The sequence below is a fragment of the Nyctibius grandis genome, chromosome 12, assembly GCF_013368605.1.
Source record: "Nyctibius grandis isolate bNycGra1 chromosome 12, bNycGra1.pri, whole genome shotgun sequence".
NCBI classification, from domain to species: domain Eukaryota; kingdom Metazoa; phylum Chordata; class Aves; order Nyctibiiformes; family Nyctibiidae; genus Nyctibius; species Nyctibius grandis.
In genome coordinates, this window is record NC_090669.1 from 4656523 (window position 1) to 4681464 (window position 24942).

Genomic DNA, 24942 nt, shown 5'->3' on the forward strand with positions numbered 1-24942 from the left:
GAAGGGAAAAAAGAGCAGAAACCAAAAATTCATTTAGAACTAAGATTACATGCAAAACATTCCCTTTGTTATAACAAAGCAGGATGTGAAACACAGTGCGGCTGGTTCTTCTGCAGTTTATGCTTATGTTCTCTGTTGGCTTCAGCTGAATGTCTTCTGATTGATGCATATTCTAATATATTTTATGGTAGGATATGGGTTTTATATGCATTAAAAAGTGAAAAAATAGAAACATTTTACAGGAGGCAGTCATCAATCTTTCCAGCTTTCGTCATGGTTGTTTATACCATTATAACTTTTGTGCATCTTCTTTCTTGTGTATGTGGATTTAACGAATCACTGTGCTGTGTGGAGAGGAAACATTGTGTGCACTCACAGATGTTATATAATCTTCAGGAAACTTGTTAAGGTGTATGAAAGAGTGAGTGTCTTCCTCATATCTGATTTAACTCTGTATTTATTGCGAATTCCTTTAGCAGAACAGAAGCGTAGCTGCTGTTTTACACACATGCAGTGGAGATGAATATTACGGCTTTGTAGCTTCTGCACTTTCAGCAAGGAACATAGCTAGGCATTGGTCTATTTATGAGGTCATCAGGCGAATATTTTTCCCTCCTTTTTATAGAGACACCCTTTCTGGATTCAATATCCCTGAAAATGAGATGTCTCAGGGCTTGCTCAGTGTGGTGCAGTACGTGGCCCTGTAAAATGAGACAGACCTTGACATTGACCGTAATGTTCTAAGGTCTTTTAGAAGAGCATTGGCAGAGCCCTCTGTAGGTCATTACTGTTTGTGACTTACGATGTTTCTTTGTTAGATTCTTCATTTGGGAGAAAAAGAAATAATAAATCAGAAAAATTCAGGGACACATTGACATAGAACTGAAGCAGGAGTTTATTCTTCAGAGCGTGAGGACAAAGATTAAACACACAAGCCTACTGCAGCAGCAGGTATCCCAACCTCATAGCAGAAGAAAGGCTGACGTGACAAAGCAGTTCGTGAAACCTTTTCTTATAACTGAACTTTAGTCTTTTATTATTCTAGAGTAACTTTTTTTTTTTGTCTGAAAAATAACTTTAGGGTCACCGAAATAGCTGCAGAAATATTAAGCTAAGAAAGAGCAATGCACAGAATATCCTTCCAAAAGCAGAAGGCAACTATGATTATAGGGTCCTAGATTCTGAGCTGATGCAAGCTGGCACAGCACCATAGACAACTAGTTGAACTTCTGATGTGTTTTTTTTTTCCAAACAGCACTTAAAATATATAAGAAATATTTAAGCACCTCCTTTGTTCATCCTTGCATCTTTGTATTTATGTGTATATATAAGCGTGAACGACTGAGGTGGCTACTGCCTTGGTGACAAATGTGGATGAAAGTCCCCTATTTGAAGTTCAGTTTGACTATTCCAAAATGGAGTGAGATGGGTCTGGGTTCTGGTGATAACTTCTGTTCTTGAAGAAATGCCAGTTTCCAAATCCAGTATTACAAAACCAAGGAAGAATGTTTTTGCTAAGAGTATATAAAATAGGTCTGTATTCCAACACTCAAGGTGTTTGTCTGCCTTTTTAATTATTCAGGAAAAATCAAGACAGGATGCATAGGAAATGTACAGTGCAACAATGTACAGACTACAGACATCTCTGAAAGCTGCAAATTTTTGAGACAGTTAATTTCCTTCTAGTAGAACTATATCCTCGCTTTTTACTTTTGTAACCATTTGAATGGCCTCATGACCCATCCACAGATACCACTGTCTTATAAATGATTTATGATATTTTTAGAATTGCACAGTGGTAAGGTCTATCTGTAGTCACCAGATCATTATTCTTTGTAGGTCTGAAATGCTGGTGATTTCATGAGTTAGTGCCTGTACTTGTTAGATTTTGCTTTACAGTGGATGAAACAATTTTTAGTTCCAAGGTATTCCACAAAGTGAGTTGGTTTGGATACATTTAATGAGAATGTTTTGCAATGTTGTTAAATGATACAGTGAAATGTACATTACTTTCAATAGTAAGATAAGAACACACTATTGAAAATCTCGTTTGTATGAAGGACACATGATTAGGTGAGTTAGTCTTGACTTAGTACGTTTAGCAAGGTTTTCATGGGCCAGGATTTTTGTTTACCAGATTAATATTTAACCTAGTGATTCAAAAAGCAAAATTTCCTTCTTGAGGGAATTCTTAGCGTTTTGAGAACCAAATTTTTGTATGACTGAATTCTCATGTATAAAGGATGCCACAGTTTACAGGGTGCACAGTCAAAGCATGGACTTTAAGGGACTGCCACCCCTGAAACTGCCCTCGTACAGTTTTTTTGTGGTCAGAACAGCTTGGGTTCAGGCTGAGATAGTCTAACTTTTCAACACTGTTTATAACAGGACTATCAGGGACAGTGGACTAGTGCTTATGCAAAAGCAGAAGTGTGGCTATATAATTTCAGAAATTAGCTCTAATATTTTCAGTTTTAATAACAAGGGCAACAGGTTTAATAATAACAAGGGAATGAGAACAGAAGAGTACACTTACTGTGGCTTCTTTTAATCTTCTGAAATCTATGTGCAGGTATGCATTTATTCCATTGTATGCACCAGGAAGGGTTATTCCATGTATTAACAAAACAAATAATACAACATAAGGCAAAGTGGCTGTTATCCAAACAACCTGCAGACAATAGAGATCCCAAAGGTTAATCAGCTGTTACAGAAGATTTAAGAATGTGTGAAAAATACAGCTGGCACTTTCTTGGTTTTGTCCATTAAGTTCGATGGAGAAGCTCTTTAGAGGACGTCTTCGGGGAAAATGCTGTTATGCATCATGAATCTTTATGTATGTATGTTTACAGATACCAGTAGGAGTCAGTTTTGACAAACAGAAGTCTTGGAGTGCTTATACATTACCAGTGTGTGTTAGACTGCTGACTAGCTGCTCAGCTCTGTATTTGTTTACTAAACCAGTGCAGTCATTGCCTGATGTTAGGTGACGCTTTCATGAAAATGTGCAAAAGCTCTCCGATGTATCCAACCCTAGAATTTCTGTGAGGTGTTTTCTGAGGGATGTCAAAGACTAATTTCAAATTACTTTCATCAGATATCTCTCTTGTCATGGCATTTTATATAATAAAACCAAAGCATCTTAAACCATTGAAACATCAGTACATTTGGGTAAGAACAGGATGCGCATTTAAGACAATTTAAAGACTTTCAAAATATTTTCTTGATGAGACCTTAATGTTGAATTGAAAATACTAGGCTAATAAAATTTCTAGTTAGAACACCACACAAGCAAAGCTTGTAAATAAAATAAAGGCTAAATCAGGATTGTGTATTTCTACTGTACATATATGAAGGCCTCTCACATGGTTTGGTCCCTGAGGATCCCTCAGAAGCAGTGATTCTCTCTCTTGCTTTCTAAAATTAGGAGACTTAAAGGAGACAAAGAATGTAGTTGAGATAGAAGGACAATATTAGCTCTACCTTTCCTGAAGTCTTCACGCCTTTCCACAGACTAAAGAAAAGAATGATTACCACCACCAAGAGGCAGAGGGAAAGTTGCCAGCGAGGCAAGCCAAGGTCATGGATTCCACGGCTTTCGTGCAGGTGCAGAACTCCTCGCCTACGTACCAGATACACAGAAACAAAGCAAAGTCACTGGGGGAAAAAGGCTTTTACATATCTCATCCTGTGGGCAGCAGAAATGGATGCTGCACTACAGTAGTAGCTGCCCTGCGGACACTGCCAGCAGTTAGTGAAATCTGTTTTGTGAAGCCATGTATTGTGCTTCTTCCCACAATGCCTTTAGGGTCTCACTAGCCCATCAGTGTCTGTTTAGCAGCATAGTGCCATAGTGATAGCACTCTCTCCTTCACTGGAAGTGTTTGGGGATTTTGGAAGTGTCACTCGTTGATTCTTGCTTGTACACTGAACAGATGCCCAGAGAGGCTGCAGAATCTCCATCCTTGGAGATTTTAAAACTCGGCCAGTAAAGGCCTTGAGCAGACTGATTGACTTTTGAAGTTAGCCTTGCTTTTGGGTAAGGAGTTGTATTAGATGACGTTCAGAGATCTCTTTCAACCTAAATTATTTTGTGATTCTAGATAAGCAAACAGCTGGCTTCCTGCAGCTTGAGCAGTTCCAAAGTTACTTTCAATTTCTTTTTGAATAGGCTATTGTGAGGCTGCAAATGGGAAAAGTGTTTGGATAGGAAAAGCAACAGTTTGTAAATTTAAATTGGATATAGTGCTCTGTATTGTTCACTGGAGTGAACAGTATCAGTGAAGTGGTAGCAGAGGAAATTCTATTGCTTACCAGGGCAGGCTAATTCTTTTGAGATCTACGCAGTGAAATGGATTGATGTGTAGAAAAGAGTGTTTGTCCTCGTGACTGGTGATATCTACATTTAAGAGTTGTCAAAGCACATTGTGTGCAACAGGCACAGGGATATGGGAGAGATGTTATAGTGGATCTGCCTTCCTTTAACTCAGTTCTATGCTATTGTTGCTTTTTCAAATCTAAAAAATGCAGAAATATTTTGCTTTACTGAAAGCTGTATTTGCAAAGAGGAATGGCATTGCGGCTGGAGCCCTGCACTAGAGGAGAATTGCAGAGCTAACTCCTGGTCCTGATGTGGATACACAGGATGCTGGCTCAGGGATTCAATTTCTCAGTGTTTCAGTGCCCATCCAGATAAAATGGTCATGACCTTCCTTGTCTCCTCCTCTTTCTCTATCACCTTTTATTCACTATGCACTTTTTGTGTAAAATAGGAAGTTGATCTCTGTTGGCTTTTCTAAGCACCTTAATAGTACAAACAAATCAAATCAAAGAAGCTGTTTTCACTGGAGGATCTTGGAATATTTTATGAAGCTAACTACATTTTAGAGAAACTGAAGTACTGAGTGATTTGTCCTGCATGACTGCAGACACGTAGAGACTAAATCCTGAGGAATGTAATTCCAGCCTTATTGGCTGTCTGCATACAATCTCTTACTAGATAGATGGTGCTTCAGAATTAACTTAAGCACTTGTCTTATTGAGTCAGAGATGAGTGAGATAGTCGAATAAGTTCTAAGATAGGGCAAACCTGTGTCAACTTAAATGGGGAAAACTGAAAAATGTCTCTCTACTACTTAAACTGTAGAAACATGCTGGGAAAATTAATGCTGTTAGAACGATCCATCTAGTCATATGAAAGAGTTGCATACAATTCCCTTTTGATTCCTAAAGCATCAAGATATGATCAACTAAGAACTGTAATAGTTCTGCTCCTGTAGTTTCTCATGTTTAATACAAAATGCTGTGTTTTTGGACTGTTTCTATTATTTATCCCAGGTTGGATAAAAGATGCTTGTAGAAAGCATCCTCCTAAATTAAGCAGCTGATCTATTTCTGTTGTGTTGTAAGGCTAATAACAAGTGAGGCATTAAAAGGGTAGTGACCATGTGTTTGTGGCATATATTCGAGAATGTTCCTATTTAGAAAGTATGAGGTGAGTTTAACTCTTATTGTACAACAATATAGCTATATAACAATATAGCTGTTACCTGTGGAAACAGTAAAACATAGAGGCAGACTTCTTGATATCTCATCTAAAAACCTGTTATCTTTAATTAAATGTAAATAAATAGGTAGGTCTCATTCAACTTTTGCTTAGAGTGTAAGTGAAAGCTACTTGTATTTCTGCTAATAAAGTATAATTTGCCAGAAGATCCACAGGTGTAAGGGAATCCTGGGCAGGAATGCCTGATCCCATTCTAAACTTGCCATCTTGGGCAGTGATAAGTGTAGCTGGGAAAAGCTTCACAGGCTTCTGATCAGAACATTTGTCTAGGATCTTGGGAGAGTTTTGACAGTCTGTGCTGCCACAGTTACACTGCTATCGCTATCAGAGCTGGACACTGTAAAGTCCTTTTGATTATGATGTCTAGATGTCTGCTCAGAAAAACTGAATCTGAACTTGAATTCTTTGTGCCCACTTAACTTTTTATTTTTCTTGCCCTTGTATTTTTCTGGATTTGTAAAGAAGCCCGCTTCCTTGTGTTTTTGCTTTCCAAGAAGCAGCTAGCAATGTCTTACTGTTCAGAACACTTGCCAGAACTGCCATTTCAAATGTAGGATTCCCAGGATTTTCAGAAGAATCTCCATTCCAGGAGTTCTGCTCCCTTAATCAGGGTAAGGGATCATAAAATAGGAAGAGAAAAATACTTTTGTAACCAGTCAAAACAGCTGTGTAACTGGGCAGCTAAGCAAGGAAGTCTTCATAGACAGCTGCTGTTTCTGAGCTGTAATTCTGGCGGGTTTTCCTTCCTTTTCCTTTTTTCTTTTTTTTGTGTTTCTTTATGACCTCTGAAGATAAGTCATAGAAGCTTTCTGAAAGATGCTTATTTTGAGGGTTGCTGGGAAGTAGTTCATGAATGTTTACCTATTAGGAGCTACATTTCTGTTCCAGCAGCACCATAAAGTATAAAAAAATCTAGTGGTAGACTGCGATTTAGGTTAAGATGTGCTGACATCTGAAGAGATGGAGGAGAGAAGCAGCGGCCAAAGTATTAGATAGACTAAACCTTCTTGGTTTGAAGGATATAGCTCTGTAATGTTCTTTGAAAAACAGTCATTTTTTTGAGAAGGGCAAATTTGAAAAGAACTTTGCATTCATCATGTTCATCCACGTCAGCATATATCAGTGATGCTATAGAAAATCCAGTTAGCTCAATTATGCCACAATTATTCTTGTTTCACATCAAGGAATACTTATTTCAGGAGCAGCTGAGGCTGTTTTTCGCCTGTCTCTGTTAAGGCATGTTGAGTGATAAATCCTCTGGCTCCTTTAGATTATACTCAGTCACTTCCCTTATACTGGCCACAAAGAGGAAAATGTGAGGTAAGAGATATTGCAACATTCCCCATTCAGGAAGTTCTGAGGTCAGAACACCTGAATTTTCAGCCTTTTGATATTACAGCAGAATAATGCAATGTGGCCAACATCCATCCCTGAATTGAGGTTGCCTTCACTAGCTGCAGGATTGTCCCATTTCCCAATGCTAAAGACGTGTACAAGTCATAGACAAAATGGCATAAACTGATCTCTCTTAAATCCCTAAGCCAGGGAACCAGAGGAGATACAGCACCAACTAGTATCAGCCTCTGCTGTCTGTCAACTTCTTTAAATTATGTCCAAAGCTGCTGAGAATGTCTTAAGGAAAAGCTGCTGAAAGTGATTCTTGTTTCGTAAGTACAGAGATACTTGTCCAATTCTGCTAACAAAATAAACTCTCATAATTCACAACTCTGAGTCAAAGAGAAAGGAAAAATCACAGGCAGTAAGGCAACTAGAATTAGTATTTTGCCTGCAGATTGTTCTTATTGAGAAAAGAATGAAAGTAAATGAGAAATACATGCAAAAAGGAAAAGAAAATGTTATGGGGGAAAGGTTGAGAATAAACATTAACAGATGGAGCTGACAGAAAGTAGAACAGGGACCTATTATATTATGCTGAGCAAAATACAAGAGGAGCTAATAAATTGTTTAAGCTTTCTGATCTTGTAGTCAGAGCTCTAGCAATATTTAGTTAGTACAGCACCAAGAATCAAAGAACATGCACTAGAGATAAGAAATTAACTTTTTTAAATCAGGGATTTGTGCAAAGGAGGCTGATTTATGCGAAGACTGCTTTCCATGTAAGGGAGTGTAAATCACATTTGCAATGACTTTGAGACTGTACATCACTGTAAATACGGGTTCCAAGTGTCCTTCTGCCTATCTGCAAGAGGAGCAGGAACGTGAAGGGATTTCAGACTGAAGCTGCATTCAGAGATTCTGGTTTCTGTCTTTGGGAGATTTCTTCTGATCCTCTCCTTCCCTGTGCTCTCTGCTGGGAAGATTCCCCTAGTCACCCAATAACTCTGGCACCAATTCGTGCCTTACTTCCACACTGCATTCAGCTAAAGGGAAATAGTTCACCTCTGTTGAAATCGGCGAATGGCAATTCGTTTGCTGGTACCACTGTCTTCTGTTTTGTCTTTGTGCAACACTTGGGTCCTCTTTAATTTGGTGGCAGACTGCAAAGAGCCAACAGGAAGCCTGGCTGTTTAGTATTCACACATAAACTCTACTAAAGACAAATTATTGAGGAGGCAGGAGAGCAGCTGCTCAGTGGGACTCAGTAAATGAAGGATCCAGTCATTGTTCTAATAATAGGTAATGTTGGAATCAATGAATTCTTCTCTGTGTCTTAGTGTTCCCATCTATGAAATAAGGATTATTATAAACCTTTGCTTTTTCTCCACTCTGAGCAATTCAGAACATACTCTTTATGGAAGTGGTGAGTATTTGAGCATAAACAGGGAACCAAACCAAAGGAAAAAGAAATGCCAAGGGTCGTGATCTGAAAATTACTCTATCTTGTTCACTCCAAAACGTTTAATCCATAGCCAGAAAACAGGAGGTAAAAGAGTTTTAGGTGTAGAATTCTCTTAGACTTCTTAGTCAGACTGGTTCTTTCTAAGGAGCCTTTTGTATTATTCATCCCTAGGGAGATTTTACACGATTGTATTTTGGAAATTTAGGAGGTTTTATACAAGCAGATCAAGTTAAAGGTCTTGGAGTAGGCCTCGTTTTTCCAGTCCCAAATCCATTACTTTAGGTTTCAATCCAAATATGATTACACAGCTCTATACGCTCATTCTTTCTCTTGTTATTAAACGCAAAAGTTATTTATCTAAATCTGATGCGATCAATAGAAGGGTGTCATTCATCTAAATGGTTTTTAGATCTCTTGTATCAGATTTGTTCACATTGCAAAAATGTCATCAACTTGTCAGCAAATTTGTTGTTAACTAACAAATGTATTTAGTTAACATATTAAGTACTTCTAAAAGCTTAAGTACTTCTAAGAAGTTTCAAGTACTTCTAAAAGTTAGTAGTCACTTTTATGGGATCAAACCCAAATGGCTTGCATAGAGTAAGTATCAGCAAATCGGCTAAGATATAAATAGATATAGTCCTGGTCTCTTGAGTGCTGTTTGCTATTCTGGTAGTTAGACTAGCTTTTTATGATTTAAAACTTAATGCAAATTGTAGATTGAAGATGCTAAAAGGACTGTCAGTGTATACAGTGTGTGATCTATAGAAATTAAATTACATACTCAATTTAGAAGGCAATTTGAAGCATGATAATTGTGCTCAATTAGAAGGCTCTCCTACATGCATCTGTTGTGTTATATATTTGGGCAACCATACTTCGGTTGTCATTGCTGCCAGTTTCCTTCAGAGTATAAAATACAGTTGGTTCTTTCATCCATGGTAGGTTAGGTTATCTGCTTTAAGTAGCTGTGGATGGAGTTCTTTTTACACAGAGTTTGCCAGGCTCCAGGTATTTTTACTTCAGGTACAGCACTGCTTAAATTCAGCTGTCCTCTTTCCACAGCAGTTTGTGTCTACAAGGTGTACATCCACAGCTGCGTGGGGCAGAGCTTGTGGTACAAACCCTGCAGACCTGAGTTGGCTCCCTGCAGATTGAACACCAGTGTCTCCAAACTGTAATTGGGGGGCTAGGGGTGCAGGGCAGAGATAGCAGAGTGGCTCCACCTGAAGTCAGCAAAGTGCAAGAGGGTTAGCCTGGCTCAGACCCAGCTCTGCCATACATACAGGTGCTGTCTGACCTGCTTGGGTGCCTCTGGGTGCTTTGTAAAGAGCTCTGGGTATGGCATCACTGCAATGCGGAAGGATAGCATGGCTCCAGGAGAGTGCTCTCCGACAGCCAGGAACACAGGAGAGTGGTGCCGAGGCATCTGACATGCAGTGCTACATGTGCACTACATACCTCTCCCCAACCCTGGACCGCTGGGCACGCTTCAGAGGCATGCCAGGGGCTCTGCAGCAGCCAGCCTGGGTTCAGCTGGACGTAGTCACTCCAACTCTGTTGGATACTGCATTGTCTTTTGCCAACACCTTTGTTATCTGGGTTTTCTTGTTTCTCAAGATATTTCAGCTCCCTCTTGTGTTGGAGAATGGAGCTATGTAATGGACTTCAAGCTACATTTTGGGAATCACTTACCGAAAGATAATTTACCAGTGGCCCTTGGCTGGCATATTTTATTTGTACTGAATGAAATGGTATTTCTTTTTGAATCACAATAATCCTGAATTTATAGTGGCCACTAGGACTAAACTCTTCATTCACTAAGAATGTTTATCTCTACTTGCTTAAGTCTTTACCCAGCTTAATTCTCCCATTAACTTAATAATCCTGACCTCCCTTGCTATTTGTGCCACAGTTCAGCACATCCAAGTCTGCAAAGCACTCTTAAAAAGAGATTTTCAAAATCTGCTTTTAAAGTCATTATATTGAGATTTGCAGATAGAATGAAAACACTTGAACTTCACCGCTCTGTAGATCTAATGAGTAACTGAGCTCCTGAAAAAAAGGTTATTGTTTGAGGATACATGGCAGAGCAGTTAAGAGCACATGTGCTCCCAACTGCCCAGCCCTTAGTCAGCAAGTTAAATAATGCTTCAGCCAGCATTCTCAATGGATCATGCACTGCCCTAGGCAGGAGAGTCATGAAGGCAGAGCCCCAGCCTCTCCAAAGAAGCTGGTGAGCTTTCATGAAGCTTTAGTGATTTCAGAAGAGCTGCATGGAAAGACACAAAGTTGCCAGAAGAAAGTCCACCATATGAACAGGCCCATGCACCATAAACTGAGGACTGCTGACATGTTTAAATGAATGCTCACTTTATGGTTTGACGTTCGTTGTAATGCTGGGTCCTCTACACAGTGAGGTTAAATTTGTAACCCTTTCATGGATTAATGCTTAGATGTGATAGTTTTGTATAAGCAAACACTTCCTCTATAGGAAGCAATGCATAAAACACTAGTGGTGATACTATATCAGTACTGTGTCATAGAGAACATTTGATGAGAAACAGCTGAATACAAATAAATGGGTGTTTAGTTGTGTGCGACACCTTTATTGGCTTTGCCTTGAGCAATATGTGCAGGTGGAGATGTTCCACAGAGTAAGGCTCTGCTTCTGCTTGCCAGGATTTCAAATGCGAGGTAATGTAGGGGAGGTGCTGCAGCACTGACCTCAGCTGCTGTAGTTACTGCGCAGAGCCTGGTACCACTGCCCGACTACGTAGGATTCTGAATTCCTCCTACAAGTTAGAACAAAGCAAGCCAATTGCGTGCAGCACAATGTGCAGTTCCTGATATTTGCAATACCTCATAACCTCCCCCCCTGCAAATTTAAGTTGGCAAAGTGGTCATTCTTCCAGTCTTCTGGACTTGCTACACAAGGGCGTGTTGTGGTTTAGGAATCATTTCCATAAAGCTGTCCAAAACCTAAGAACATGTGTACACACTTACATGGATTGACTTCCACTGTACTCGCATTTAATTTCTTTTCTCTTTGTGTAAGTACATGGTCAACAAATGTGAAGATGCAAACATACTTGAAAAGTCAATTTCAAAGCTGTGCATGTAAATATTTGTGGAATAGCTGTTTTTATTTTATGCACGTAAATACTTGCACCAGAAATTTCTGTGCACTGAGTTGAAAAGACGAGGATTGAGTTACTTATTTGAGTCCAAAAAAGTCAACACAAAGTAAATTTACAATGTGCAGGGATGCAAATATGTTAGTCTCAGACTACAGATGTGTAAACAATGCACCCAAACACTTCCTAAATATACCTGTGCAGTAATATAGAATTGATTTCTAAAGCGGCTTGCTTATTGCTGTTTCAGCAACGTGGCCATAAATTTCCCACGTAACGTACCCAATTCTAAGCCTACTGAAATCAGAGGAGTTCTTCTGTTACATTCAGGGGATTTTCTAGGGGTGATGGTACAGAACCTGGCTAGAATTATTGTTAGTCTTTGATTGCATGATCTCTGTGAATGTAAACAGATGACTGCTACTCAACTTCAAACCTGGCAGAAACATCTGACAACTTTCCTTTCAATTGAGATGAAAAAGATGCGTAAATCTTAGATGTCTAGAGAGGTTCTTAATTTCTCATTGCTTACAAACTCTCTAATTAGTTTATAGGGTATGGATGTTGCATGAAGAAACCTCTTTTGTCCAGGAAAGTGGTATATCACTGAGAACTGCTGATCATATTTAGCATGAGCTTAAGAGTCTTTTCTTACCAGATGTGATTAGCAGAATATAGGGCTATCCCCTCTCATTAGTTCTTGTTGTCTGAGTGAGTTTTTTCTAAACATTTCTAAGCAGAATTGCTTATGCTTACTTTTGAAATTGTTTTTTCTCTCTTTTGGGAGAGATTGCTTCACAAGTGTTTTATGGAGATAGGTTCCTGCATCTTCCTTTGGAGCACGTAGTGTTGATCACCCCATTTGACGTGTTACTGAACTGTGTGGACCCTTTCGTCTGTGGTGGTACTTCCTATGAGACTTGTACCCCAAAGCACAAACCTGTTGGTCTATAAAAGTAACCTTTGCTGTACAGGGTGAGGTTTTTTCAGGATATTCTTGGTTCACACACTCCTCATAAATTTATGTTCGTAAGTATGATAGATGTAGACTGCCATAACTGAACGCTCTTTTTATTCCTTGTTCTTAGGTAACTTTTTGCAGTTACTGATACCTGGGCAGACTTGTGAATTCTGTGAATTTCCTTTACTGAGTCTGGCATGAAAATTTCCCCACAAACATGTGTTTTTCTTACGCAGAAAGAATGGATTACAGCCCTGAGAAAAAGTACTATCAGAGGAAAGTAGCCGTAGCTCAATACATTTGTTGACAATTTCACTATTTTGTTTTAAAAATTGCCAGGATTTGTTCCTACAACAGACCATGATTTTTTACAGGCACAGTACTTCGTGAGAAGAATAGTGCTTTTGTTCCTCCAAACTGGTATTTTTTAATTGTCAACATAAATGAAATCAAGATGGTAACAAACTTTTCCCAGACACAAGAATGGAGAGAACAAATATAAAGTATGCCCATATTCAGATAAAGTATTTAAACAGGAGTGATATGGCGTAGATAGGGGAACTTTTTTTTGCAGTGATGCACTTGTGTTCTTCCAAAAACAGTTTATAATGAATTATTTTAACATATGTTGCAAGGACAGAAGGTCCTTTGCATTTTATGTGTTTAATTCCAAGCCACTGAAGAGGGAAGTAATTAAAGTAATGTGCGTCTCCAAAGAAATGTGGAATTGACATTTTATTCCTAACTGTGTTTCTCTTATGGCTATTGCTAGCAGAAGAGCACCAGTTGTTATCAGATTTTGGAGTGCTTGCTTTGCTAAATTTGCAGTGTGCAAATACTTTATAGTTGATTTTAACTGTCTCTAATGAAGTATTGCAGAGGTCTCATTCCTTCCCGTATTCCTGTTGTAAGCAACTGTCCTGTTGACGTCAGCGGCACCTTGGCCTGAATTAAGCCTGAATGACTGAAACCAGACTTAGTAAAATGAAACACTCTAGAAAGCCTAATTGTAGAACCACTTCAACCTGAATTATTGCCCAGCTCTTAAGGCTTGAAAACAAAAGCAAAATATGTTTGTCAAAGTCCTCCTGTCACTGTCTTGGCATGGAAATTGCAATTTGAAGTGATTTCTTCCAAGTCTGAGGCTTAGAGGTTTCTCTCTGCTTTCCCTCCCTGCCCAGATACTGGACAGCTGAAAGATCTGGCCTCGATTCTTCGCAAGCTTTCCCTTCTCTCACTCAGTGTAAGTGGTGAGAATCAGCATATTTCTGTTGAACTTAGAGGTGCCTTTCTTGAAGTATTAGACGAACTGTCACATTACAGTACTCCCACCTCTTCCTACAGTTTATTCCTGTGCTGGTGGAGACAGCGGCAGTCAGCTCTGGCAGCTGCATCATTTTAGGAAATAATCTACTCTAAACTCATGGTCAGGCCAGCTTTGTGTGAAGGAATCATGTCCCAAAGAGAAGTGTCTATTTCTCTTAAGGGTGGCCACACCAGCTTTCTGCTTGTGGCCTGTTTTGGAGGTACCTCTTTTCAGTCATTCTCCAACTGTAAAACAGATGTTTGGTGTTTCTGGTCTCCCTGCTTCCAGTTCAGCCAGCTCACCAGAAGGCAAAAGTTTGCATATGTTCTTGATGTAAATACACAACCTAGAGAACCAAGTTCAAGCTGTACCACTTCCCATGTAGTCTTGAGGCTGAAGACTTAAGTGCTTGGGCACATTTAACATCCTTAACAACTTTTCCATAAGCTGCAGTGCATCCCAGTAACACAGAGCAGCAAGTTCTTGCTATGCTGGTTACTATGGTTGAAAACATGGCCTCAAATACTCCAAACTGGATCGTCTCCCATCTGCCTTGGTAGTGCTGCGGAGAATAATGAAACTTATTTTCACCTCCACTGACAAAATCACTCCCTTTATATGATATTTTTACAGTGGGCACCAGTGCTAATGCTGTTTTCAATCCCTGTTTTAATAATGCTAATTATCATACCTTGTGTTAGTGCAGAGGCTGGGCTTCCAAAGGTATCCCACTGAAGTTTGAGTGGCATAGTTTGATTTCCCTCTGGTATAAAAGTAGCTGCTCTGTTTTCTTGTTTCTCTATATAACTGATGAAAACTCAAAATCTGAAATCTGCCATATTAAATCTGTTGCCCAAAAAGTAACTGTTTCTGTTATTGCTAACATCTTGCAACACTAGTTACAAACCTTAAGAAAGTAAACATGATCATAGAATTTAGAAACCAGTGTCTTCATGATGCTGTTACTTAGAAACCCTTACTCATCCACAGTATTACTGAGGAAGGATCAATTAGCTATCCAGTCAATAATTTAGGATTTCTGGCTGTAAGGAATAGACTGACCTGACACAAACTATTCTGTCAGGAACTGTAGTTCTCCCCTGGCAAAGATTTGTTGATTGAGAAGTGACTAATAGCTATCTACCAGGAAGAATCAGGTGTAATTCCTACACAAACACTTGGGTCAAGTTCAGCAGTCATTCAAGCAGTAGTGCCATACGGTATAAGGACACCCAATATTTTTAAAGGAATATTCAGCCTTTATTTCAAGGGGTTTTCAGAGTGGATATAGCCAGTCAAGACCCTTACTTGAGCTATTACTTAACAGTATACTGTGTCCAAAAATGGTGTGTCATTTTGTAAATCCACTATACTGACGCAAATTTAACATTACATTATCGCTTCTATTTCCTGACCCTGTTGCACATAATATGAAAGTTTACAATCAGAAGATTCAGCTCTCCTTGTTGTAGAAAGACCATGGGAATGTGTTAGGTTATTTGATACAAGAGAAGAAACACTGTTTTCTGAACTGGGCTGTCTTTATTAGGTTGGATCTGAATACACTAAAACTTTGCACAACTTTGAGTCCACACCTGAGCTGTACAGCTGGACTTGATGAGCTAATCCAAATACTGGATAAGGGAACATAATGGCCCTTGTGAGTCCCTGTTTTTACAGCTGGGGAAGCAGATGTTATAGACTGTGTTACTTGAGTGGTTATTCTTCTCATTTTTGCAATACAATCTAGTTGCTAATAAGTACAGGGCCTAGGGACTTAAATACTGCCCCAAAATTCAGGGATCAAAGCATAATGAAATGTCAAATTCCCTTTTTATTCTTACTTTCTGAAAACTGCGCCTTGAATCTATTTCATGGCAAGAAAAGAACCCTAATATTTCAAGCTTCAGTGTACAGAGTCACAAATTGAGCTGTTCCCCAGATCAGTGGAATTAAATCAAAACATTGTGAACAGATTCTATCACTACCTCATCCACTACAAATACAAAATCATACCCCAAGCATGATGTGACAACAGAAAATGTGTAGAACCACTTTAAATCATAAAGGAGCAAAGCAAGAATATAGGGATTGTATTTGGCTTTGCTAAGACTTAAAAGCACAAGAAAATGATAAAGAAAACCTTTTTTAAAATGCTGTTCACATGAAAGTTCTGTAATAATGCAGTTCTTCATTTGAAGATGCTGAATGTATAATTTCTTCCAGTTCACTTCAGTCAGGTTCTTTAACTGACTACATGGGTATATAACCTTTTGTGATAAATGATCTCTCTTTACATTTGAGTTGTGTTCATCATATATTGTCTTTGTGAGGGCAGTAGATTTCCTAGCTTTCCTAGCTGTCATTATTTGCCATTGTAGTGAGTTCCTTTGAACTCAGCCTCCCTTATTGTTTTCAAAGCACTGAGTTTAGTTTACCCAAACCCCTGCCAACAGTTTGTGTATCACTACTGATGTTTCACTGTGCTGTCTTCAGAGGAGAAATATCAGCCACAAATGTTTGAGCTATAAACACAGACCTCAAGATCCCCACTGTAGCCAGGCGTGGTGTAACACGTACTTGGTTGTTTATGGTAGCAGTGGTGTCCCTGTGCTTCTGCAGGGTAGGACTTGCTGCTCAGCAGGTGTGTGCCCTGATATCCTTCTATTCCCAACACAGAAATGTTAATTGATTATTCAATTTAACTCAACAGCTGATTCAATTAGCCTGATGCCCATCCTCCTTTATTTATGCTAATCAAATCCCATTTTCCCCTGGAGGTCCATAATGCAATTGATCCACAGATTGATATCTTTGTTTTACAGTTCAGTTGTTAATTTGTATACCTTTTTGGGTTTGATTCAAGTGTTTGATTTGAGCGTGCCTTTGCCTGTCTTGGCCCATAGCGCAGAACGTTCTTTTGCTTAGGAATTAGAAGCAGTCCCTGTTTCTACAACTGTGGCTCTCTCCTCCCTCAGTGCTTCATCTCACTTCATTGAACTATTGAGGCAGCCGAGCAAACAGAGGTCTGCTCTGAGATACTCTGCAAGTAGAGAAACAGGCCCAGCCTGCTGAAGAAATGATAGTCAGCTCAGTTTGGCATGCAGTCGTCTTTGTCAGCATATTGCTGTGTTTCCTTCCCCTGGCAAAGTTGCGGCAAGCAAAAGTAATACATTAGGGAAGATTTGTGTCTTTTGTCCAATTCCATATTGCTCAGTGGCAAGTATTGCATTTGTACAGGAGAAACCAAAGCTCTCAGAGGCAAAAGTCTTAATCACACAGGAATACAGATCAACTTTACAACTGCATTTTGACCTTAGTCTTCTGATGCTTATTTTAGAGGCTGGATGCTAAGCTATTTTACCATCCAGAGGCAACACTCTTAGACATAGAATTTTGAATAAATAGCAAAGTCAAGTCAACACTTACTCATAAAATTCAGCTGCAGGAGTGAGCTTGTACTTCGAGTATTTGGTACCATTGCCAAGCACTGATGCATTGAAGAGTTTGGGATCTGTACAGTTTGGGCTGTTCCAGCTGTTGTCGCAGTTTGTCCAGGGGAGCTCAAATGTGAATGATGAAAATAGATAATACAGAGACCAAGCTATGATAACGTTGTAGTAGAAACCCACGTAAAGAGCTATGAGTATCACTGCATAGCCTACACCTAAAGACAAAGGAAAACTAGATTATACATTGCCTTTTACATGCAACAGTATATGCAAACACTGTAAACTCAGCCATACATGGTTGCAAATTCATTTTAGATCTTCAGACCAATAAAAGGAATTTTGATGTTTACATGTGGCCATAGTGTCACTGATCTTAAAACAAAAATTTACTTCTGCCTTTAGCAAATCCAGTTGTTTGCCAGAAAAAGAAATTAAGCAGTGCAATGTCAAAATTTGCTTTTGTACAACTCTGTTGCTGATTTGCTTCCAATGCTGAAGATTGCAAGCCCATGTTAGGAGTGAAACTCACTTCATCTTCATAATGTCAGAGTCCTTGGCAACTTTTCTTGGAAAAGTAAAGCTCGAGACTTAAGTGAAGTTTCCCTATGCCTCACATTCCCACTCTGAGCTAGTTTGGAACAGACACCGATCTCTCTCCTGTTTCTTTCCCATTGTTACTCTCCAGATTGGTTTCCGTCAGCTTTTAACTAGGTCCAAAACATGCATGAAACAGTCTGTGTTGTTCCACTGAGGAGCTCCAAGTGGTTCTCAGTAAATCTTGGTGAATATCAGTCTTGGGGCTAAGCTGTGTGTGGACCTTCAAACCATTTCATTGTCTCCCCAGAATTGCAGAATCCCCACTGTAAGCATTCTCTTTTGACTTTGAACTTTTGGTTTGTATTTTTGCCTACTGTGAAGTGTGCTTGGAGGGTGCCTTTAGCGAGAGAGCCCCAGAGAGTGCATGTTCTCCTCATGAAAATGGACATTTTCCAGTGGTTTGGGAGAAAGCTTTGGCACTAACGTCAGAGCAGAACAAAAGTTTGTTGCCAGAATTGTTCAGGAAGCTTGCGTTACCTTGGCTTATATCATTCTTCCTTTACTCTGTGCGCAGCATTGTTCTCTGAATCCTACCCCAAAGTTGTATGTATTACGTGTAACAGGCAGAGACTACCGCTGTTTTATGGCTATCGACACTGTCCTGTTACAGCACCTAAGTGTAAACCTTTACTTCTAATTTTCTTCAGGTTTTTGGAGATACTGCATTGGAGGCCTAGCAGTTGGAGATTATTAGGCTCTCATATTTTTGGATAAAGCAAGGAAGTAGCACACACTTTGAGTATTAATGCTTGGTTTAAAATTTGCATAAGGAACAGATGCCGACCTTGAAGGAGTTGGCAGTTCAAAGACTGCTGTGTATACCAAAGTTACCCTTTGCTCTTCAGGAGGCTTTTAATACATGGACCAGTTTGCTCATCCCTAACATTGGGGAAAAGATTGTGACAGTAACGATGAAACTGCATCTTCAAATCCTCGGTGCTTAAATGAATCCAGTACATTAACACTCAAACTCTAGTGATACATTATGATCAATAGACTGGGGCGGGGAATCACCCAAGGGGATAATTCTTAAATATTAATGAAAATGTTAAAATGCCAAGTATGAATAATATATGTTGCACTGAAATTGGATGATTTCTGTTTAAAAAAGCGTTCCTGAAATTCTTCCAATTCAGAAGGACAATGATAGATACTTAATATCAAGATTCAAAAATACTGGATCAAATGCATCTTAAATGTCACTCCTCTGAAATCATAAGAATGTTCAGGAATGAATTTGCTCTCCTGTTTCTAGGTCTAACTTTTCTTTAAAAGTAATGCTGAGCCACCCACACTCTAAAATAGGCCTGGGAAAATGCAGAGATGGAAACAGACTGTGTTGCAAAGGTTACAGGGTGTATTTTTATTTGCATGCATTATGAGAGCATCTCATTAGAAGTAAAGTCCTTAGAGTTCATAGCAATAATATTCATAGCTAAAATTAGTACTATAGTGCTGCTCATTTAGAGAAGCTGTTATAAATTTGTGTAGACTCTGTACTTCTCATCTGAGTGAGAGATGTGAGTTATCCCAGAAACAACTCAAAAGCATTATGAGTTTAGCAGTAAAATGTATTTGTATATTATCAGAAGATTTGGTCAAAACTTTAAAAGTATTGAGTTTACACTAGTACTGAGATGCAAATACAATTCAATGCTCATTACTTTTTGAGAATCAAATAACTTATTCTACATTCTAGTAATAAAAACACTTTAAAATCAACAATAATGTATGTTTAATCCACCTTGAAAATGTCAGCTTAAAAACACAGCTGGAATGTCAACAAGACTATAAATAAAATAAGCTCTATTTTCCTTTCTCATCATCTTTTCAATCTTGAAATCAACAGATAGACTACCTCTGAGCACAGTGGTATTTAGCTGAGAAACTTTGAGATCCTTATGGTCTAAATTTTGCAATTAGGTTTTCAAAATCCTCGTTGCCATCCAAAGGTATTAATTGATACCACCAGGAATTTTGATTGAGCAAGGGTCTTCAGATTCCTGGGTGCTGGGTTGATTAGAAGGGCTGGGTAAATCTATGCGAACTAACTTCAAAATTTTGGGGCACATATTTTACTAGCTCACTTACTTATCTTTTTTTAATATCTCTAATTTTGCTGTGAAAACCTGCAGTTTTCCTATTCTGCAGCACTAACCTCCTTGAAGAGGAAAGCTGTATTTTGAGAAAGAAGACTAACATTTACTCAGTGTAACATATATCCAAGCACCAGATCCGACATGTTTGGATTGCTATTGTTAAGCTCTTCAGCTTTTGTCTGGATGAACATGATCTGAATTTTAAGCTTCTAAGATCAGCCAGGCTTGAGTGGTTTTATTTCAGATAGCTCTGTGTTGAAAAGGCTTTTACATAAAGTTTTAGATATAATCTGGTATAGATGTAGGTAACTTGCAATTTTTGCTTAAGTAATGCTTAAGAAAATTCTTGAGGCTCCTTAAGAAATGCTTGTTTCACGTACAGAAAGCATATGGCGTCTTTCACCCAGGCAGATCCCTTTGTCCCTGATCAGTGCCAAACACCCTGATCAGTATCCAAACACCTCACCTCGGCTATTTCTTCCTTGCAAAATGGTTGCAACTCAGTGCACAAGACAACTCTCCACAGCCTTTTACTCAGTGACGCTGGAGAGCTAAGCCTGGTGGAAAACACTCAATAGTAATAATAATGTTCAGGTTTTAATAAGTGCTTTTCATTGCTGGATTTGGAAACCACTTTACAAAGTGTATTAGAATCATTGCTCCCATTTCATAGGCAGGAAAACTAAGGTACAGAGCCACAGATAACTCGTGTGATGTTACAAGTCTAGTGGCTGAACCACAGTCTTCACATAGCCGTTTTAGTGTTCTAGCCACTGTGGTACACTGACTTCTGCAGAGAAAGCTCCACACAATGAACTGGAGTCACAGGGTATGTTAGTCGCTGGGGGAGACAGGGCTGGACTGACCTGGGTGGGATATGGTATTTCTATATGTTTGCATTGCCAGCCTCTCCCTCCATCTAGAGATACCCAGTTCTTCCCACACCCCAATATGCAGGGGAAAGGGAGGACAGGGCTGCACTGCCGGTGCTTACTGCTCTCTGATGCACTCCTCAGCAATAATCCTGAACGTGATTTCTGTGGCTTTTCCCATTTTGTGCTCCACCTGTGATAACAAAAAGGCTTCTGACTTCAAGGGTTGGGGAAAGGTCAGCAAATATCATGCTGTATGTGGAAAGATGAGAGACCTTTATTTTGTTTGTGATCACAAGTGTGAGGCACCCTCATGGTGTTATTCAAGTGAGCAGAGGGATACTTACCTTTGAAAACTGGACAGATTTTCCACACAGTGGCAGCCCCTTCTCGGTTATACTGTCCCAGTGCCAATTCCATATAGAACAGGGGCATTCCAGCAATGATTAGGAAGAGGATATAGGGAATAAGAAAAGCGCCTGGAAAGAGAATAATTAGACATTGTAGTCTATGTTTTGGTTACATTTTGCTTTCTCTATTGCTTACTTTTACTGGCTAAAGACAAAGCCACTGCCTTGGGGAAGTAGAAAGGAAATATCAGGAAGGAAGAACCCATGTTCTCTTGTCCCTTTCCTGTATTTTTTTTAAGGTCCCAGAGACAGAACCCCTGAAAAAAGCTGTAGAGCGTGGCTCCTATTTCCCCCTAATGTTTCCCCTTGGCTTTTTGGCTTCAAAGGGAAAAAAAAAATGCCCCTGAAAATTAATCCCTAACTGAAGAAGAAATGATGCTGAACACACTTGCAGAGCTAAAAGGGAAAGAGAAAAATTCTGGGTTTTTAGCCTAGGATGTTCAAAGGGAGCATGGAGGCTAGCAACAGCGGAAAAAAAATGTCATGCAAGTTTCTGTAAGTGCGGTTTAAATCGTACTGTGTGAAAGTGTCTGCAGGAACCTCTGGCTTGAAAATGAATCACTCCTGGTCAGTCATATGGAATTTGGGCTTCCATGGCATATTTTCATTTTTGCTATAATAAATTCCCTTACTCTTATGAAATGTGTTAGAGAACGCACCCCTTCTCTAACCTAGTGATACTCATCACCTTTAATGTGGAGTATGTACTAGGGTTGGTCTGGTTTCACTGCTGGGCTCAAGTACAGCATCTTCATATGGCAGCAGCGCAGTGCTGGGGCTGCTTGCGCTTTCCTGGAGTACAAAACTTTACTTGATTGAGGATTCTCCTGTGAGTTCATACCACAGAAACTGTCACCTGTGGAAAAAGCCTGATGTGTCAGTGCTACTATCATAACAAGTATTGCCAACTGAAATACAAAAGGATCATCTAATGTAGAAACTATCTGAAAATTTCTTAGCTATTTTAAATGATCCAGGTCACAGAAAGAAGGCTTCCCCAGTGCATGGCTACATGTAATATTATAAAACAATTATAGCTGGTGATCATGTTTAATAACTGGATGCTCTGTCAGTCCTCTGCTTTGTGGTACCTGTAAAGTGTAGTTTTGGTTTTTAATGCATAGCTGACTTGGTGCATAACAGTTCAATTCATGTAAAATTTGTCTGTATAAAAAATGATTGGATTGTTTTGATAAATAAGGAGCTGACAGAGTAGCTACATATCCTGAATAACTGATTGTTCTTAGGAGTTACATATGAAAAAGAAACCAGATTGTGAAAATCTTGGTTAAATTGTTCAGCAAAAAAAAAAAGAAAACCAGCAGCAGCTGTCTATTTCTCCCAATAGCTAGCAGTAGGAACTTTTGCAAACCTTTAAAATCTGCTCTACTAGTTTAGTAATTTGAAAACTTTCCTTGCAAAAGGCAGTAAGTTTGCATTGCTTCTAAATATATAAACTTACAGAAGGTATGTGTAGTCTATAAAAGTATAAAAGGTAAAAGCATGACTGTAGCTGTCTAAAACATGCCAGTAAGCAGAATGAATTGCGTATTTAAAAAGTATTTCTGGAACTCCTGTCATGCTTTTTAAAGTCTGAATAGTTGTTGCTCCTTTATCTTTTAAGTTCGCTTTTCACAGATATTACTAGTGTGAGCTGCCTAGCATGGCTGTTCAGAGAGGGAATTTTGAGTATATACTGGAGAATAAGAATGGAGAAACAAACTCTTCTCCTAGCTATACCATAAATCTACTTCTAAAAGTAACGTGCAGTAACATAATGGTAAGGACAATTTATTCAGCATTCAGTCATAAGTTTAGGCATTTGACAGTTGAAATCTTGCAATGAAACAGAGATAAGGTATGTCAACAGAAATAAATAATGGCTTAAATCTTTGAGAACATATCCTAAAAGCTGAAATATACTGATTGTATTATGCTGGGGGCAAGAATCTTCTTATTCATGATGTTTGTATGGAGTGTAGTGTGTATGGAGTGTAGCGTGAATGCAACCTGCATTCACATAAGCTACTACAGTACCAGTGATACGTGTTTTTAATACTATTTCAGTGTTGCAGTGAAAAAAATGTGTTCAACAAATACTTGACACCCTGCAGTTCTGAGCTCTGCTCAATGTTGAAACATACTCAGCTAAATCAATCTGGGATATGACATATTGCTTTCACTATATCGGCTATCTAGAAAAATTATTTTACTGTCAGATTTCTTGTAAGTGACAGCCTTTGAAGTGCCATACTTTTCTTGCTTCGCTAGTATTACGGTGTGTGGAGCTGACTCACAAACCTAGCTTGTATCTGGGAAGTGTGGAGTTTGCACAGAGGGCTGTTTGATGAACTTTAATGTCAAGAGACTGCGGAAAACATGATGCCACAAGTTGAATAGGGAAATTTGTGTTTGAGAAAATTCGCCCTGGAGATGTGTAGTGGACATGTATTTTAAACTAGCATTTAATATGTATGTTCTGTAAGTATGACTAATACCATGATGAACTGTGAAGTGTACTGTACTTAGGCATACTTGCTTGAGCGTCATCTGTTTGGCTGCGAGTCATTCCAGGCTGTAGTTAAAGGAGGCTTCTTTCTTTTTTTTCTTCCCCCGCCCTGCCTCCGCAAGGGATTAATAAGGTGTGGTGTAATTTTCAGCAAAGAGCAGTTTGGCAGGGTTTCATAGCTGGGTTACTTTGCAGGTAACTAGATGATTGAAGTATTTTGAAATTGAGATAAATATCAAAGTAAGGGTGCTTAGTCACATTAAGTTGACTTAATGTTTTGGAGACTTCTGGGAAACTTCTTGTTTAGCAGCTTCTGATTAGGTAAAAAATACCAAAAAGTCAGGTATTTTGCAAATATCTCAATACTTGCTCTTCTCATCCTAGCCAATATCCAGAATCAAACTTCATGGTATTCACTGAGCCCTTTCTGAGATCATGGGCACTTCAGAGGAAAATAAATGATGGTCAAAGTATGCTGCAAACTACAATGGTGTGCAAACGCTTATAAACAGCGTATGTGTGATATATGATCAACCTCACTCCGTGATGGCACAGGGGCTCCCTCATAGAACTGGTTTGTGTAAAGTATCTTATGAACAAGAGGTATTGTTTGGAAGGAGACTTCATACTGTGCTGCGTGTGTGTTATTCCAACATCCTGTGGGCCAGAGAGGAGGCAAACCGGCATCCTGGTGGGCCTCGTGCTTTAGGTCCACTGGTGCGAATTTGAGCATCATACCAGACTTCTCTACAGGAGCAGCCTTGCTGTTAATGCCTACCTGGTCTACGAAGTCAAAATGTCTTAGGAAGAGTGACACGATGGCAGCTGTGTCACTCTGGCCTGTGCCACTGGCCACAGAAACCGCTGTGCTTTAACTGCGTGAATCCAAGGGGCCAGTCAGATTTGTATATAGCCCAGACAGCTGAACTCTTAGGGAGCACACAGTTTGGCTAACACTTCAGACTAGCTTGCCAAGATCTACCTACCTCAGAGAGCTGAGGGAATGCAATCTGTGGGATTGCTGCATTGGCCATAACATACTGATAGCACTCGAGGGGATTCCACTCCCCCATTGTGTGATGGGATGGGGCTGAGCACAGAGCTGCATCCCACAAGACAATACTTGTCTCAGCAATCCCTAATGGTTCCTAATTTCCCTTTGGAGCTAAAAATCTGGGGTAATTAACATCTGTAATACAGCCCTGGCATAAGAGCTGTACTTGACTTGCTAGC

General features: G+C 39.3%; 1 protein-coding gene across 1 annotated transcript in view; it reads right to left on the reverse strand.

The window, feature by feature from the left end:
* Window positions 1-24942, reverse strand: part of SLC6A2 (solute carrier family 6 member 2) — a 72674-nt gene that overhangs the window by 26985 nt on the left and 20747 nt on the right. Inside the window, exons 3-6 of the mRNA XM_068411089.1 lie at window positions 21138-21269; window positions 17200-17437; window positions 3484-3622; window positions 2537-2671 (exon numbers count right to left, since the gene is read on the reverse strand). Of these exons, the coding sequence (XP_068267190.1) occupies window positions 2537-2671; window positions 3484-3622; window positions 17200-17437; window positions 21138-21269 (644 nt within the window). The remainder of the gene's footprint in view (window positions 1-2536; window positions 2672-3483; window positions 3623-17199; window positions 17438-21137; window positions 21270-24942) is intronic.